The sequence below is a fragment of the Hemitrygon akajei genome, chromosome 5, assembly GCF_048418815.1.
Source record: "Hemitrygon akajei chromosome 5, sHemAka1.3, whole genome shotgun sequence".
In the NCBI taxonomy this organism is placed as follows: Eukaryota; Metazoa; Chordata; class Chondrichthyes; order Myliobatiformes; family Dasyatidae; genus Hemitrygon; species Hemitrygon akajei.
In genome coordinates, this window is record NC_133128.1 from 73,203,415 (window position 1) to 73,221,518 (window position 18,104).

General features: G+C 40.4%; 1 protein-coding gene across 2 annotated transcripts in view; it reads left to right on the plus strand.

Annotated features, from left to right (window-relative positions):
* Positions 1 to 5,159: 5,159 nt before the first annotated feature.
* The window catches only part of frmpd4 (FERM and PDZ domain containing 4), a 785,950-nt gene continuing 773,005 nt past the window's right edge, over positions 5,160 to 18,104 (plus strand). For both annotated transcript variants that reach the window (XM_073045767.1, XM_073045775.1), the window contains exon 1: positions 5,160 to 5,218. In XM_073045767.1, coding sequence (XP_072901868.1) covers positions 5,175 to 5,218 — 44 coding nt within the window. In that variant the 5' untranslated portion in view covers positions 5,160 to 5,174. The remainder of the gene's footprint in view (positions 5,219 to 18,104) is intronic.

Below are 18,104 nucleotides of genomic sequence, written 5' to 3' on the forward strand. Positions count from 1 at the left end.
ATTCCAAGAATGAATGTTCCTAATACTCTTGATTGTGGGCTGCTTCGAGAATCTCATATAAATGTGGCCCTGTAACGTTCTCGCTCGGGTGTGACGGAACCCGAGTTAAACGTCGAGGTAAACCGTTGTCAATGAAGACAGAATCACAGTAAGATTAACCGTTTACTGTTCACTCTTCCACATTAACGTATGGTGAAAACTGTTGATAAAACAATACAAGATTGGTACAGTGTTTGTTTCCTTCTAGATATCACATTTACATCGTGAATACTTGCAAAGGTAAAACTACAACAACTACATTACATTAAAGTGCAGCATACAGTCAGAATCTATCTACGCCATTGACTGCTTTAAATACACTTCAACTCAAACTATCCCGACTCTTTAACTAACGAAAACATAAACCTTATCGACCGTCGTTACTTTTAACGGAATCAGCGTTAACATTTTAATTCAACATATCGATTATCTCATGACTTACCGCGTTGCTTTCACTGTGTTTCTGGTGCGTAGAAAGAAAACTCTGCTTGCGCTGAACTGGCACCTGTGAGAGTGCCCCCACCCTTGCGTTTATCCCAAACCGGTTTTTTCCCACAAGACGCGGCGAAACCGGATGTGACGTCATCACATGCCGCGATATATTACAGACAACGAATTTACTTAAACAATCCTAACTTTAACTAAAAAATGCTAACAAACGAATTACTAAGCGAAAATATTATAAACTAAATAACTGCCATAAAGGCAGCACAGGCCCAATAAGACATTGTTCAACAAGGATGATAATCTACTGAGATTGATAATGGCTCAAAGTAGAGAAATGAAGAAGATAATTCCAAAAGGATTGATTGTGTCCTTAATTACAGAAAAAAAGTATTCCAAATTCTTTCACAGGGATGTATCAATGCATGAGGCTGTCAAAAAAGGGAGAACTTTGTAGCAATGGCTAAAAACTTGCTCCAAAGAGTTGAGTTTTGAAGAATATCTTAAGTAAGGAGATGAAGGCATAGAGACTGTATGGTCTAGCAATGGAAATCCTCAGTGTATGACCAATGCAAATGAGGCATTAGCCACCTGAACAGGAAAAGATCAAGTGACTGGGAGGTCAGACAAGCTTGAGGAAGGTGGTTTTAGTGACTTAAATTGATACAAGTGTTGGGGTGTATTCTGGAGTTAGGGTGTATCGCAAGTATCTAATTCACAAACAACCAATCTTCAAACGTGAACGAGGATTGTAGATTGACTTTAAAATGCAGCTCTGAACAATAGCTTTCCTGCAACTGTAGACCAGAGCTGGACAATGGTGATTAACATTCATTTTGGGTGTCTGGAGTGTGGGTGCAAATAAGGAGGTGTGTGTAATTCAAAGGAAGCATTGTAGATAATAGTAACTATGGAATTGTCCTGCTGTTACATTTGATCTTTAGCAAATAAAAATATCATGTAATATTGGCTCACGAGAGCTCTTCCTCTGAGAATGTCTCATTTTGTTGAATGAAATACTACTGTATCCACTAGCTTCAGTGTCTTTGCTCACATTACAACATTTGGGGGCTCGTCTGGGATACCTTCGTGACCCATTGTGGGGCCAGCAATCTCCGTGGGTGAGTATGTTTTTAGTTAGCATCAATCACACTTGTATCTATTCGGGTCACTGATCATGATGTCATGAGATATCACAAACACAGCAGGGAGCTGAACAAGTAGATACTAAAAGTAGTGTGATGTGTGTTTATGTAAGAGACTAAACATTTGTGAGTTAGTTTGGTGAGATGAGGCCACCAGTTGTGAAGGGTGGTTACTGACTGTTCGGCACACCAGTGGAGTGTGTGCATACTTGTTCCAGAACTGTATTTTGGCAGATGCGTTTGCAAGTGTGTGTGTTTTACCAGTACACCTGTAACTTTGGTTTAATAGTTTTAAATGCAAAGGAATACACAGGCATTATGAACTCAGGTGCACATAAGCGGCAGATTGCAGAGCACATACTCTGTGGTTTGAAGTATGTACTGTTCATTTTTTGTCCATCATTTATATTTGCATAATGTGTGAATTAGTGTGGAGATATTTGAGGGAGAGGCTATACACAGATATATCTGTCGGGAGGCACTGATTGAGGTCAGGCAAAGTCAGGTCAGGAAACATGATAACCTGAGACAACCCTTGACCTTGATGATGGCATCCATAAGCCCTTCACTCCTGGAGAGAAGCAAAGCATTTTGTCAAGGTTGCCCTCACTTATGGTCGCCTGCAGGAATGCAGAATTCTGGCACAAGCTCGAGGAAATGATTGAAATTGACCAGATGCATCAGATATGTTGGTAAAAGTGAAGTGCCCAAGGAATATGTGGGACAGTACGGCCCAGGGGGGTGCAGGATGGTACATGGACAACTACCGGGAACACCAGCAATGAAGAGAGATATTGTTTCTTTATGAGGAAAGTGAGGCAGTGACTGGGGGTGGTGAGAGTAACTGGGGAACGATAATGTCAGTAGTTCAGAGAGGTGATGAGCCAGCCATGAATTATTTTAGAATGTAAATGTCGAGTTTATGAGGAGTGTTCAGGCTTGGACAATCCAGGGAGGGATGTCCCAGTCTTCCTGAAGAAAGGTCTGAGTTCAGCCCACCAGAGAAGTTGAGACCTGAGGTTGTGGTGGGATCAGCCTACTCCACCGTTGAGATAGAGCACAGGAGGGGAAAGAGAAATCGTAAAGAAGCTGTAGTGAATGTAGCTGCAGTGACGTCACAGAGAACTTGCTTTGTGTGCCAGCAGCTGGGGCACGCAGCAAGAAACTGCTGGAATAAATGAGGGAGGGTAAGGGAGATGATGTTGTCGTTGTGGTTTAGAGGCAGTGACATGAAAAGAGGGCCAAGTGTGAAAATCACTCACCAAAGCAGGGAGAATCCACAGTAGCTCTTTCTGATTCGACTGCTGACCAGATTATAGAGCTGGAGAGGTCAGACTGGGCTGATGGCAGCCTCTGTTACCAGTGATGGTCACTCACAGATGTACACAGGAGGTTTAATAGGGGGCCAGCAATGTGAAACATCAGTGGATATGGGGCTGTCCATACTGATAACTGATCTACCCTTGCCCATGATTGGAGAGGCGATCTACAGTACCGGTGCAGTAGGTAAAACGATGAGGGCTCTTCCTCCAAAAATGTCTCATTTGGTTGAATAAAACACTTCTATATCCACTAACTTCAGTGTCTCTCCGGTGACCTCGTTCACATTATGACACAAATTTAAGTGAAGTCATCACTTTTTTGAAGTTCTGAACCTTGACAAGATCAATAAAGTTTAAGTACCAGGATACTTGGAGACAGGCTGTATTGAGGAATGGATACGGAAGTGGATCTTGGCGAGATACGGAATATGGACAGGATAGTTGGGGGTTAGGGGACAGGAGGAACAAACTGGGCAGTTTCCTCTACTCTGACATGGCTGGCTGTCAGTTCTTGGGCCATGCAGTTTATCCCAGTGCACCATCTACCATTGAAGCTCCAGATTCCAGCAGTGACAAGACCATCTCAGCTCAGGCAGTGGGCTACTCTTACCAGACAGCTTGTGTGGCCTTTTTTGGTTCATCTGCCAATGGAATTGTTTTAATTATTAATGCTTGTAAATTAACTTAAGGCTCACTGAGAATCCAATAATTTAAACTAAAAATGTTAATACTTTAGACAAACGTGATAGAAGCAAAAGGACGCTCATCTAAAAATAATCAAAAACCTTTAAACGACAATTAAATAACTTACAAATTTTCACTTTCTTTGGTAGTAATTTCTTCTTGTCACTTGAGTGACCCCACTACATTTATTGCAAATTTAACCTGGAGCAAACCTTTGCAGGCAGGTTTTGCATGCCTGCAGCCTGGCCATTCCCATTGCTGCGGAGTCACTGGTGCGGTGCAGGGGTCAGTCAGCAGCATGGGGTCAGGGTGCAAGATGCCATTGCAGCCTTAGATTTCAGACAAAAGTTAACACATAATCTTGAATGACATGAGTGTTCAGGAAGATAAAATTTTAATGGTGAGATCCATAATGACATTAGTAGGCATAAGATTCAAAAGTCTGAATCACAGTCCTGTTGATTTTGGCAGCAAAATTGTGATGGATACAGTAGGCTGGATATTCTTGACATTAATGGCGCTGGAGCTGATCTGTCACTGCAGCCTCCCTTCTGAGTTTTGTTTCTAGGTGACACATTTGCGAAGAAAGTTCTGTGCAGTTCTGTTAAGGTCTGATTTTCAGTAACTTGCCTTCTCTGGAATCCTTCCAGCCCCGCTTGTGTGTCACACTGAGGAAGAACATAGAATATACCACATGCAACAGAAAGATCAGATGAACAGGGCGTGCATTAACTGGAAAGTAGCATCTGTGTCAGAAGTGCATACGTTGACCGAAACATCCATGTAACCAATGTTGCTCACACGGTAAGAGGATGACAAATTATTCCACAGTTGTGAAAGTAAAATGACAGTGATATTTTGATATTAACTTCATTGCCCTTGACTTTTGAATTAGTCTGAAAACACAGCTGACATATGGATTGAATATATCTTTTTCTAAGATCTCATTGAAATCACATTACCAGAGTAACAACAGAAGTCGGACCATATGTGGTTAATGTCTAATATGCAGTTGGCCAATCATTCCGTAAAGCAACAGCAACTGCAGACAGTCATAAATTCTATTAGATACAACTTACAGGATATGATATAATGAAGGTTTGTTTAGTTAGCAATGATGTTGCCCTATTGAAACAACCACACAATTGTATCTGCAGAGGTGGCAATCCAGTGAAGATCATATCACATTATCCACCTACACGATGATTTTTATGTCCTGTGATGGCTGATTGTTCCTTGATTTCATGTACAGTTGTTTTGTTGTTGATTTTTCTCTGGACCAATGCGGACATGGGCTACAATGATGTACTGTTATTGAGGCAGAAGCAATCAGTTTGCTCTTCCTCTGGGCAGTCACAGTCTACCACTGCAGTAAACAAGCCAGTCGATTAGCAGTCAGATTCATTCAGGAAGCAGTGTGACAGGAAGAGGAACAGCCACAGCAAGTGCAGCTACATAAACGAAGCCCTTTCTGCTCGAGCAAATATATAATCTTAAGTTTTTAGTAAACCTACTTTGTAGCCACCACTCTTTGGAAAACATGGCCTTGTCTGGCAATGAGGTTGGAGTCTTCACAGTTATTCAGTGAGTAGATATTCTTCTTCAAATTATGTGTTACCTGTTTCCGCCTTTCTCCTGGAATACAACATGCATGTGGAATGACGTTTATTGAGTTATTATCTGCCTTGCCAAGCTCTACCGAAGTACTTGATGAATTTATAGAAGATATTGGATTGCTAATTGCAGACCAGAATCTGCTTATGATGGTTTATTATAGATTTTATGGTCAATTATTGTATTATGGAATGAACGAAATAGTGTACATTCATCTAAGAAGTATTTCTCAGAATATTGATACGCCTTTGTCTACTGTTTGTTGTGAATGTATTTTACTATTAGTCGGGCAGAGAGACCTAACAATTCTACTTTGTACTTCAAGCTTTTTTAAGATACTATTTATGAATGAAGTTGCCATCCATCTGTGTTCCTGCTTTAATGGCACATCAGACATCCATTTTGTGATTAATGGTACTGGGTAAGAAATTTATGTAAAATAGAAAAAAATCTTGTCAGTAATTTCATCATCTTTATCTCAGTGAAAGCAATGTTAGAGCATCGATTTAAACTGTAATTTAGTAAGAATAACACAGGCCAATAACTGTTCTTTTTCATTAATAAGAATGAAGAAAGTGTTGTAAGGATATAATTGAAGCAATAACTGAAATAGCAAAGCAAATAGCACTTGGAGTGATCTGGTTTCAAGCCTGCTGAAGAATAATAAAGATACCAACCTTTATCAGAATCTACCATTTCAGTGCGTATTTGCTTCGGAAACTTTGGCCAGCATCAGTCGTCAGTGGCTATAGGCTTGATTAAAGTCAGTTAAAGTATTCAAAGTGTTCATGCTCATTAGGACAGACAAAGGGAGGACGATAATTCCATTAAACTCTGACTGAGCAAAATGGAAATGGAATCCACGTAAAACCTAACTGATTGTGAAGTTCTTCATTTAATCCTCTTTTCAGGAGATTAAAAATATTTTGAATAAAACCACAACATTTAATGTACATGACTGATGTTAATACTCTCCACTCTCGCAATAACTAGGAACTAGACTTTTTGTATGTTTTGTACAGCAGAAGAGTATTATATGCCTTTACCTTTGAGGCAATAGTTGGTTTTGTCATCAGGTACAAAAATAGAGAAACAGAAGTTTCAGTTGCCAAGCCTGATACATTTAACCTTGATCAGCACAGAGCCCAAAGTCAAATACTGTAATTTGTAGGCTACACACCAAATTATTGACACAAAGGCTGCAGAGGCAGTCAATAATATAGAGTAATGCTCAAACACCCACAGGGGCATCATACAGCACAGCCAAGGTTATTACCAACCACGTGCAGATCACTGGTGGCTGTCCATGGTGAAAGCTGAAAAAATATCGTTACATTTGAGAAACTAAAGTCAGGAAGAGAGGGAAAGATGGTTTGCGACCTGCAACTGTGAAGTTAAACAGGATGCATTTGTAGTTATGAGTGAATTTTCAGTGGTTGTTAGAACACTGGGGGAAATTGAATGGGGATTTCTAAGTGCTTAAGGAGTAGATATTCAAGCAAGTCATTAGCTTTGGAGTATATCTGAAAATCTAGAAGGTAGTGACTATGGAATTATCAAACCAATGGCAAAATGGAGGTCAGATTTTTTAATCTCTGTAGAGCTATGGGTATATGGAAGTGACTTCAGGAAATAGCTGTGTGCCTACAAAAATATCTCATTGGTCTGTAGAGCAAAATATTGCAGTAGAGCATTCTATAATGCATATTAATATCATAGTTCTGCCATAGCCATACACCTGACCTAGCTCTGCCAACCAAGGATCAATTTCCAGGCAATCACATTTGTTCTTTGACACCTTTTGTTAGGTGGTCAATGTGACTGATTAGGACAAGGATTGGAAAATATATAGGTCAGGAACATCTGAGCTGATGGGGTCAAGAAGTAAGGAAGTCTAGGGTAGAATTTGATTTAGGTAGTACTGGAATTAATGCCTTTCTGTATTTTTCTATGATGCCGTTATTGATCAGAAAGTACTTACAGAAAGTGGAAATTGTGGTTGAGAGGGTTAATGGACCGAGGTGTTGATCAACCTGATGGTTTGAGGTAGTAACTGCTTTAGAGTCTGGCAGTTGCAAGAAGTCTTACCGAATTTAAAAAGCACTTGGATGAACAGACCTACAGGGCAAGAGTTGGGAGTGAAGTCAACTTGAAATGTCCATGGACAAGCTGGACAATGGCTTCCTTGGGCAAAGTATTTTTTAATATTTCTGGGCTTCAATTTAAGTGCCATAGAAATGAGTTTGATCAGTGTGTGTTGGCATTCAAAATACTCTCATGTTAATTCAAGAACAGGTGATGTGACAGTGTGCAGGGGCATTTGCTAAAGACTCAGTGGGCCTCCAGGCATACCCGGGACAGTTCATTGCAACTGTACAATGAATGGCGCCGAGCATTGATTGGACTTGCCCGTGCTTCCTTAATTTGTTGTGAACTCTGGAATAAAAGGGTATTTTGAATGGAACATCCCAGCAGTGCAGTGCCCTGGAAGTTCTGTGAACTGTGCATTCCAGCTTCACCAATTAATCAACTGTACTGAGTACAAACCATTAAAACAACATTTTCATTTCAAAGATGAAATTCAATTTCAAATCAGGTGCAGAGTGCAAAATAAAATGAGATTCAATTAAGAGAGAGACAAGTTAACTAAACAGGTAGCTTTGAAAAAAAGCTCCCAGCAAAATGTAATACTTAAAGAAATGAGATTTAGTGTCTGCACAAGTTGATGTTCAGTACCAGGGAGGTGACTTAGCTGTGAGAAAGATTTGTTGCACTGTTAAAAGAATACTTTGATTGGTATTTACAATTCTGAAATGAGTTTTATCTGTGTTCATTACGTCAGTACAAGAACTTTATAACACTGTAGCACATGAAAAAAGGCATCAACACAAATTGTTTGCAAAGCTGAAAGTGGTAAGGTATCTTTCATCCAGATTTTAATCTTTAACTGCACATCTTCAGCTTTTTTAGGCATGGCCAGCTATTTTTCTCCATTCCTTGAGGTAAAATATAATTATACAATTTAATAATGTCATACAAAGAGCAGCTGAAAGAGAATTGCAGGTTGCCATTTTACCTTCTTTTCCACTGAACATCCTGATACCCAAGCCCGATGTTGGGATATTGTGCAGACTCACTAAATGTACCTTGTTTCAATCTGAAGACAAGATAAATCTTTAGTATATGCTGTATCTTGGCTTGTGTGGGATACGTGTGCTACATGAATAGTTGGTATGGTGATCTGTGAGCATGATTGCCAGAAGACGGCTGGTATCTGTTGTCTGCCTTGATATATGGTCAGTTTTATCCCGTTAATTTTCTTAAACAGTTGTACTTCTTGTTTAGTCTCCTTTGTCCTGCCACCTTCTTTTTCAAACAACATGCTCAGTAAAACCTTTGGCTGGCTGGTGCATACTCAACAACTACTTTCTGCCACTTTGGAGCATGGTTATTATTTTGATGCATTACAGAAATAGGTGGCATGGTATTATAGTGGTTAGCACAACGCTTTACAGTACAGGTGAGCCAGGTTCAATTCCCATCACTTCCTGTAAGGAGTTTGTACGTTCTCCCCGTGACCACATGGCTTTCCTCCAGGTGCTTCAGTTTCCTCCCACAGTCCAAAACCTATTGGTTGGTAGTTAAATTGGTCATTGTAAATTGTCCTGTGTTTAGGCCAGGATTAAATTGGCTTTCATCAATCGTGGGACTGAGTTGAAGTGCTGAGAGGTAATGTTACAGCTACGTATATAGGACGCTGGTCAGACCCCACTTGGAGTTCTGTGCTCAATTCTGGTCACCTCACTACAGGAAGGATGTGGAAACCATAGAAAGGATGCAGAAGAGATTTACAAGGACGTTGCCAGGATTGGGGAGCATGCCTTATGAGAACAAGTTGAGTGAATACGGCCTTTTTCTTCTAGGAGTGATGGAGGATGAGGGGTGACCTGATAGAGGTGTATAAGATAATGAGAGGCATTGATCGTGGGGATAGTCAGAGGCTTTTTCCCAGGGCTGAAATGGCTAGCACGAGAGGGCACAGTGTTAAGATACTTGGAAGTAGGTACAGAGCAGATGTCAGGGGTAAGTTTTTTACACCAAGAGTGGTGAGTGTGTGGAATGGGCTGCCGGCGATGGTGGTGGAGGCGGATATGATAGGGTCTTTTAAGAGACTCCTGGATAGGTACATGGAGCTTAGAAAAATAGAGGGCTATGGGTAACCCTAGGTAATTTCTCAAGTAAGAACATATTCGGCACAGCTTTGTGGGCCGAAGGGCCTGTATTGTTCTGTAGGTTTTCTGTGTTTCTGTGTTTCTAAATCAGGGGATTGCTTGGCAGCATGGCTCAAAGGGCTGGGAAGGGCCTATTCCACTCTGTATCTCAATAAAATCAAAAAGGAAGAAATGTACTGAATGAACTCTCGGACAGCAAAACAAGTTTTCAGAAAATCACATTTAAGATTTGTCACAAATTCCAAACGAACGAAAAGGTTGTTCGTTTCTGAGATCGTAGAAAGTGTAATATGGTTTTCCATGTTGCTCATCATGCTTGGCTTGGAAGGTAACGTTGTTGAACAGGATTCATGTAAATGGCCAAAGGACAGTGGTCAACACAAACATTCCCCACTATAGAGCACATGAAGATTGACTGTGATGTCCAAACTTTACAGACTTTTACAGTTGCTGAAACAGTTATTAAGGATGTTTCAATCTGTTATTTTGGGCTATCATCAGTTACAGTAAAATTCAACACAAGGCTGAAGTATCTTCAGTTTTTGTCACTGTTTTAGGAAATGCTGAAGTAGTTTACAGCTAATGAGTTACTTCTGAAATGTAATTCTTGTTGCTTAGGATGGTGGTGAACATTGGTGGCTCAGGTTGAGCCATTGGATGTTGTGCAGTAGGAACTAATGTGTACACAGCAAGTGGCTAGAAAAGTTGTAATGATCTACTTTGTGACGATATTAAGAGATATTGCCAGGAGTAAGCCTCTAGCCCTTCTCTAGAATAGTCCATGAGTTCCTTTTCTTCTTCTTAAGGGAGAGCAGAAGGAGCTGTGCTGAAGTATTTTAACCAAGAGACTGCAGCTCTAGCAGTGAATCGTCCTCCCGGTGACAGCCAAGGGTTTGTGTTTTGTCCAGTTGTGCAATGAAATAGCAAAATTAATTAAAATAATTTATGATATATTTCATCCAAAGTGCTTTAAGGGAGCCATTCACCCTCTCAAAGAGGCCAAAAACTACATGACAACAAAATCTATGAGCGTGCCAGGTATTTCTACCCTGTATTATTTTCCAAACTATTCTTATTGTTAAATGAGCTTTCCTAAACTTCCCATATAACAAATTGTAGATAGCTTTAAGAGTTCTCCTTGAAACCATCTATAGAAAGCAGGGTGATAAAAGGGAGATATTTTTCCATGGGATGGGTTGTAACCATGTCTGCTCTTTGATGAAAGGAACACTTACTCCAGCAGTTTGAAGTCCCTGTAGATCTTGGAGCCAGCCTGACTTCCAAACTACTGGCAAGTACTATTTAGGTAGTGCTTGCTACACGTTAATTTGGTGGGGAGACAGATTAGCAGCAGAGTGGGTTGTATGAAGCATTCTGGCAAATTCATGCTGAGCCATGGTAAATCTTCTCTTCCTGGTGAATGGTGGCAATGTGTTCTTTTTCTCTAAGTTTCTTCCCCACATGTCCTTTACATCGCTGCTCATTAGGTTAATCAATAGCTGGTTATTAACAAGTGGAAGTTCTGTGGAGTTTACTCTCCCAATTACACTTAAATACTGTATTCCACTGGGGGACATAGTGGAGGGTTGGACAGGAGCTGTGTAGCTGGTTTTATAACAAGTGAAGTTCATCTCAACTCAGAATATAACAACTAAGAGTTCTGCCAGGGAACAGGTGGGTATCTTGAAGCCAATAGATGCAGCCTTACAGGGTTGATTTCCTCGAGTTTACAGGGTTGATGGTACTTTTGGATAATATGGAGTGAAATTCAATTTACTGCCCACAATCACCCTGTTACTATGGAGACACAATGAATATTAGCCTCGTGGGTATAGAGCAAACATTCGCATAGCCACATATGGGTTGGTAAAGCTTTGCAAACCAATTGGCCCGGGGTCCTATCATGCCTTCAGTTATAACATTGGTAGCATGTTGGATGGTAGCTGGTTGACTCCAAAGCATTGACTTCAGAACAGCTCTACACAAAACAATTCAAGAGAAACAATTCTGGAGGAAATTTCAAAGGAGATGCGAAGACAAGTAAGACAAGAATGACAGGAACTATTCCAATGTATTTATTAATAATCAAATGAAATTACTCATTTTCATTGTCTTTGAGAGCATTATTTAACAACAAATAAAATCAAACATTATTTGAACACAGACTCCCAACTACCCAACAATCATCGAGCAGCATCCTCCCCATAAGGCAAAGTACAGCAAGTTTTATTATTTTCTTCTTCAGAAAACTAAAAGGAATGTTAAAAAGAATAATAAAAACCATTCGTATCCTGAAATATTAATACTGTTTCTCTCTATACAGATGATAACTGATCTGTTGAGTACTTAATCACTTCTATTCACATTTTCTCCAGATAGATCAATTGTACTTAACAGTCTGAATGGAAAAACACTCTCTCAGCCAGCATCATCGTTACCACTTGTGTCATTCAGTCTCGCTTGGTCTCACCTTATCTCCAACATTCCCTTTGTTTTTTCCATTTCTTTTTTGTCACTTAAACCATGTTTGATTTGTTATTGTTCCTTGTTATGCTGAAAAGTCACTTTAATGCAGTTTCTCTTTCCACCGATGCTTTCTGATCTCCTGAATGGTTCCAGAAACTCTTGTTTTATTTCAGATTTCCAGTATTCAGCATTGCTCCCAGGTATAGGGGGGCTCACTTTTCCAGTGACTTTATTGGTCTCCAACTGGCAACTTCTATACTTTTTTCACATCAAAGCAACCTCCTTAAACTGGCTTTATCCACAAGCATACAGTGCAAAGTCAGGTATCACTGACAGAATTAGTGATCCAACCCTCCCACCCTTCGATTGTGTCCTTAGCAGCCATGTACCATCCATATTTCCTGCCCATTGGTGGAAGACCTGGACCATTGAACTCACAAATGTATTGGTAGTTGTATAGTTTTGAAGCACTTCACCAGTCACTAACAGGGAAGTTATTACTCTATAGTCTAAACTTACAGACATTTTCACTCAGATCATAGTGCATCTATATGAATAGGCACAGGTTAACCACAGTTTAACCATGGAACATGGTGTGGTGAACTACATATACCTGTCTGGACACGCCCCCCCCCCCCCCCCGCTGACTGCTCCTGTGGCTCCTCCCACTGACCGTGGCTCCTCCCACGGACCCCGGTATAAAGGCGATTGGGGATACCGCCCCAGCCTGAGTCTCCAGGATGCAGTGTGGTGGTCAATTGCTGCTTGTTCTTTCTTCCAGCCAATAAAAGCCTTTATCTCGCCTCACGTCTCCAAGAGTTATTGATGGTGCATCACATGGTTTAGAACTTCTAGTTAGAAACTGTTTGTATTTTGAAACCAGAATGTTTTTAGTACACTATGAATGTGTGAGGTTGCCTGGAAATACTACTTTACTACCAATGCAAATTAGCATTTTTCATCATGAATTCACTTCCAATAGCAATTCAACCAAGAAGCATTTTGCATGTGTTTCTTTTCAGGTACATATCTGTTTTCCTGCAAGCTATAAGTAGACTTAAATCTGATGAGATAATTAAATTATTGCACCTCAGGATGAGTGCAGAATGAAGACCAATCTGATGACCACCTTTTACGCAGAAACTTATTTTGCAATTTCAATTCTTGCATGAAGACTTGATCTTCCAGGACTGTGAACCAGCCTTTACATTAAAAATTTCAAAACAAGTGGATTTTTGATGTAGTAATATTTGTAGCAGCAAATCTTTACTTGCAACTCGCTCACCAAGATTGCTAATGCATTTGAAGGCATTCAGTCAGCAATTTTTATCACTTTGTAAACTATTGGAACAGAAGTGATTAAATTACTGTTTTAGCATTAAGAGGCCTAGGCTGTTCTTCTGGGGATATGAGCTGACGAATCAACGTATTTGTACATTATTAATATTAACAGTCAGTTATTTCTGACAGCGATGATGGAACAACTGGTTTATTGTAATAATCCATCTGCTTCACTCACATCACTGGGGAGAAGAAACTTACCATCATTACCTGGTCTGTTTATTGATCAAACCATGTGGCTGTCATATAACTCTGAACTGATGGAACGGCGATTAAGGATTTATGATAAATGCTGGCAAACAAAAATAGAAAAAACTGGTATTTCTCAGGAAGTCAGACTGCAACATATTTTCAGATGAAGGACTTTTGGCCTGAAAAGTTAACTTTGTTTCTCTCTCCAAACATGCTGCCTTACCTGCTGAGTATTTTCAAAACGATCTGTTCTTATTTTAAATTTCCAGCATCTGAAGATTTTATTTTTATTTTCATTTACATGGGCTCTTGAAAGCAAAAAAACGGAAATCTGAAACAAGAACAGAAAAAACAGCTATAAATATTCAGCATTTTGGAAGGAAAGACAGACTTAATGTTATAACCATTAATCTGTCATCTTTTGGTTTGACCTTGGAATGGGAACACTGAAATGATATTGGGGACTGTAACAGACTGAATTAGGAGAACAGATTGGTTTATACACCTTTAAGCATGGGGTCATGTAGAAGAGTGAAGGCACATGTGATTCTGCAAGTAATGGACATCTTGAGTAGCATCTGCAGTGGCCCACTCACCCCTTCCCTCACCATCCCCCACCCTCTTGATGCTTTCTGGTTCCCCACCTCTTTTCCTTTAATCCATGGTCCACTGCCCTATCTTATTTACATTCCTTCCTTTTCAGACTTTTACCACTTTGATCTATCACCTTCCTGCTTCCCACTTATTCCCACCCACCTTCCTCTTTGCCTAGACTCACCTATCGCCTGCCAGCTTGTATTCCTTATCTTCCCTCCTCCTCCAAATTGTTATTCTGGCTTCTTCCCTCTTCCTTTCCACTCCTGATGAAGGGTTTCGGCCCAAAACATTGACTCCTTATTTCCCTCCATAGATGCTGCCTGACCTGCTGAATTCTTCAGCATTTTCTGTGCTTTGCAAAAGGGAAAGGAATTCCTTGGGAATTTCTTGAGAAAATCTCAAAAGTGATATTTAGAAGCAACATTCTCACATTTGGTCTTCTTTGTTTCCTTTTTCTTCTGAAGTTCATCAGGATCAACAATGATTGCCCTCAGTTCAGTTTTGTGGGTTCTATTGTGGTCAATGAGGCCGATGAGAAACTACAGAGTTTTGGGACAGGGGTACTTGATGGCTTGTGAGCTGATGCACTCCTATTCTAGGCTCCTGATGTAGGGACCTGGAGTTGTCGGGGCACATCCCAAATGCCGCTTCTCTGCCCAGATGATGGTGATAATGGTACCATTCCTCAGGAAGGCTTTGAGAACATCTTTGGAGTGGAGTGGATGGAGTGGTGCACCTACTCAAGAGTTTGGTCAGACATGTGAGTGATGTGGCATGCTGTTTGGAGTTGGCTGAGTTTGACTAAAGCCTCAATTCTGGGGGAGTTGCCCTGGGCTTGACATTGATTCCCTTCTTGGTGCAAATACACAACTGTCTCCAAGTGCAGGGGACTCTGACTTGCATGTTACTGAAATATGGGATTGTAAGTGAGTGAACACGGCAGCAGTGTGGCTGCTGTCAGGCGGGATCGCTCAAAGTCAGCCACAATGTATCTGGACAACAAACAAGAGAACATCTGCAGATGCTGGAAATCCGAGCAACACACACAAAATGCTGGAGGAACTCAGCAGGCCGGGCAGCATCTACGGAAAAATAGTACAGTCAACTCTTTGGGGCGAAACCCTTCAGCAGGACAATGTATTTGGTTTGAGTGGTTTGAGCAGAAGAATATATCTTACGCCTAGTGCAACAAAAAAAAGCTGTTGCCGATATAGTAGGCATCCACAAAGAGTAATGTGCAACACAATATGATTCTTTTAAAACAGAACAGAAAATGAATGCTCCAGTTAACCTCATATTCTGTCTTCTGGCTCCCTCTCATTACCAATTTACTCCTGAAATGACGAAGATGTGCCTAAACTGAGAACAGATAGGGTCTTTAATATCATTTGTTTAATATCTCTTGTTTGTCTTCAATATCATCTTGTCATTTCTGCATGACTTACTAGCTGGGGCTTTCAGCAATCCTGATCTTGGCCAACCTGCAAACGTCTTTCCTCACATTAAAAGCCTAGGTGAGCTCCCAATTTATGCAGTGTAAGTGCTGTAGGATCATTTTAATATCCCAGCAATGAACTATGGAGGGTTGGACATTTGCCAACACTTCAGCTCTTCATTACAGTATCATAGGAAGGAAAAGTTATTTTATTGCTGTTTTTGAGCCCTTGCAATGCACAAATGGCTATGCATTAATTTTGTTGCAACTGGACCTTATTGTCTGTGAAGTGCTTTGAGATTTCACAGTGCTTTGAAATATATAATATATTTTTGTAAACTGGTGGACTAAATTCAGGGACTCAGAAAGTTAGTTGCTTTGGACATGTAGTCTTCTGCAAGCTCTGATATTTCAAATTATACCCTTGATACAAAAGTGACTGCAAAAACATATCAATTCAGAAGCATGCTCGATTTTGGGAGAGAATGAGCGAAGAGTCTGCTGGAAGTACATTTCGAGTGCCGGTTAGCGAGCACAGATCCATTACTGAGGCACTGATGTATGGATGCCATATTTTGTAAAATTAGCTTACTGGCACAAGTTCCCAATTTTATTGAGAAATAGGATGTTTAATCACACGAAAGGGAATTTTGAGATATTGGGTCAGATTTTACAGTCAGTGGCAAACATCAACAACATTTTTTCCCCTTGCACTTTCCCACAGAGTTTCTATGGCTTCTTCCCCATCACCTTCAGTAATTAGAAACTACACAGTGATCTTTAAAGGGGATCCAAAACTTGTATGAGCAGGTAAAATGACTGCTTTTTAAAAACTCTTAGATAGTACAATGTTTATATGCACCTGATAATAAAATCACCAGTAAGGAAAATTGGAGGCTTACTATAAAACATATGATTTTCATTTTGGGTCCTTTGAGCCTAGGATCCTGTTGCACAGGGTTACCTTCCCAGTCATGGAGAGATATCGATCAAGCCTGGATTTTGGACTACAGATATGAGATTTTTGCACAGCATGGACACCACAAATTTGGATGCAGGTCTGATGAAAATTGCTGTTTCGTTATTGCCTAAGCGATTCTAAGGCTGGAGCTGGGGAATTACCTTAGGCTGGTGTGGTGAACTACATATAACTGTCTGGACACGCCCCCTGCTGACTGCTCCTGTGGCTCCTCCCACAGACCCCGGTATAAAGGCGATTGAGGCCTGAGCCCAGCCCTCATTCTCCAGGATGTAGTATGGTGGTCAACTACTGCTTGTTCTTTCTTCCAGTCAATAAAAGCCGATATCTCACCTTCACGTCTCAGAGAGAGTTATTGATGGTGAATCAGCTGGTCTTCTTTTAGTTAAGCACCTAATGTCCTTCCATTGAAGTACTGAGTAATGGAGGTCGGGAGAACCGAGACAGAGAATGAAATGCAAAAGATGAGAAAAGAGTAATTAGATTCTGAAAGAGAGCAAAACGGTACTGAAGTGAAAAGAAAAGCAAACTTGGTATTTCTGAAATCTCCCATATAATTCACAACATAAAGGGATAACGATACACTTTGGTAACTTTGTGAGTAACAGAGATTTATCATGTTTCTTTAAACTTCACTTGATTAATAAGAGGATCTAAACCAGGGGTGGCTCTTTTTGACAATGCGTGCCCAAACTGGCAACAGTTTCCTAAGAAAAACATACGCTCACGTGCCATGATAATTTTGAACAGAGATTATCATTCATTAATGAATTAGTAGCAATAGCTATGGACTTTTTTAAAGAAAAAAGATCAGTCCTGTTGCATATCTATGTGTATTCATTGTTTTACTGTTAATAAAAGAACAACATAGACAGACTGAAATAAATGAAGCATTTTAAAAAACCTGTTGAAAAATTACTAACATTAATCTTCAAACACGAGGAAATCTGCAGATGCTGGAAATTCAGACAACACACACAAAATGCTGGTGGAACACAGCAGGCCAGGCAGCATCTATAAGGAGAAGCACTGTTGACGTTTCGGGCCGAGACCCTTCGTCAGGACTAACTGACAGGAAAGATAGTAAGAGATTTGAAAGTAGTGGGGGGAGGGGGAAATGCGAAATGATAGGAGAAGACCGGAGGGGGTGGGATGAAGCTAAGAGCTGGAAAGGTGATTGGTGAAAGTGATACAGAGCTGGAGAAGGGAAAGGATCATGGGACGGGAGGCCTCGGGAGAAAGAAAGGAGGAGGGGGAAGCACCAGAGGGAGATGGAGAACAGGCAGAGAGAGATAAAAAACATCTAAATATGTCATGGATGGGGTAAGAAGGGGAGGAGGGGCATTAACAGAAGTCAGATAAGTCAATGTTCATGCCATCAGGTGGAAGGCTACCCAGTCGGTATATAAGGTGTCGTTCCTCCAACCTGAGTTTGAATTCATTTTGACAGTAGAGGAGGCCATGGATAGACATATCAGAATGGGAATAACATTAATCTTGTTAGGAGACAATTGATAAAATAAATATTCCTTGAAGCATTAAATAACATGCAGTATTTACCATTATTATCACTGCATATCCCGTGTTCACTCACGAACAACAGACGAAAAATTA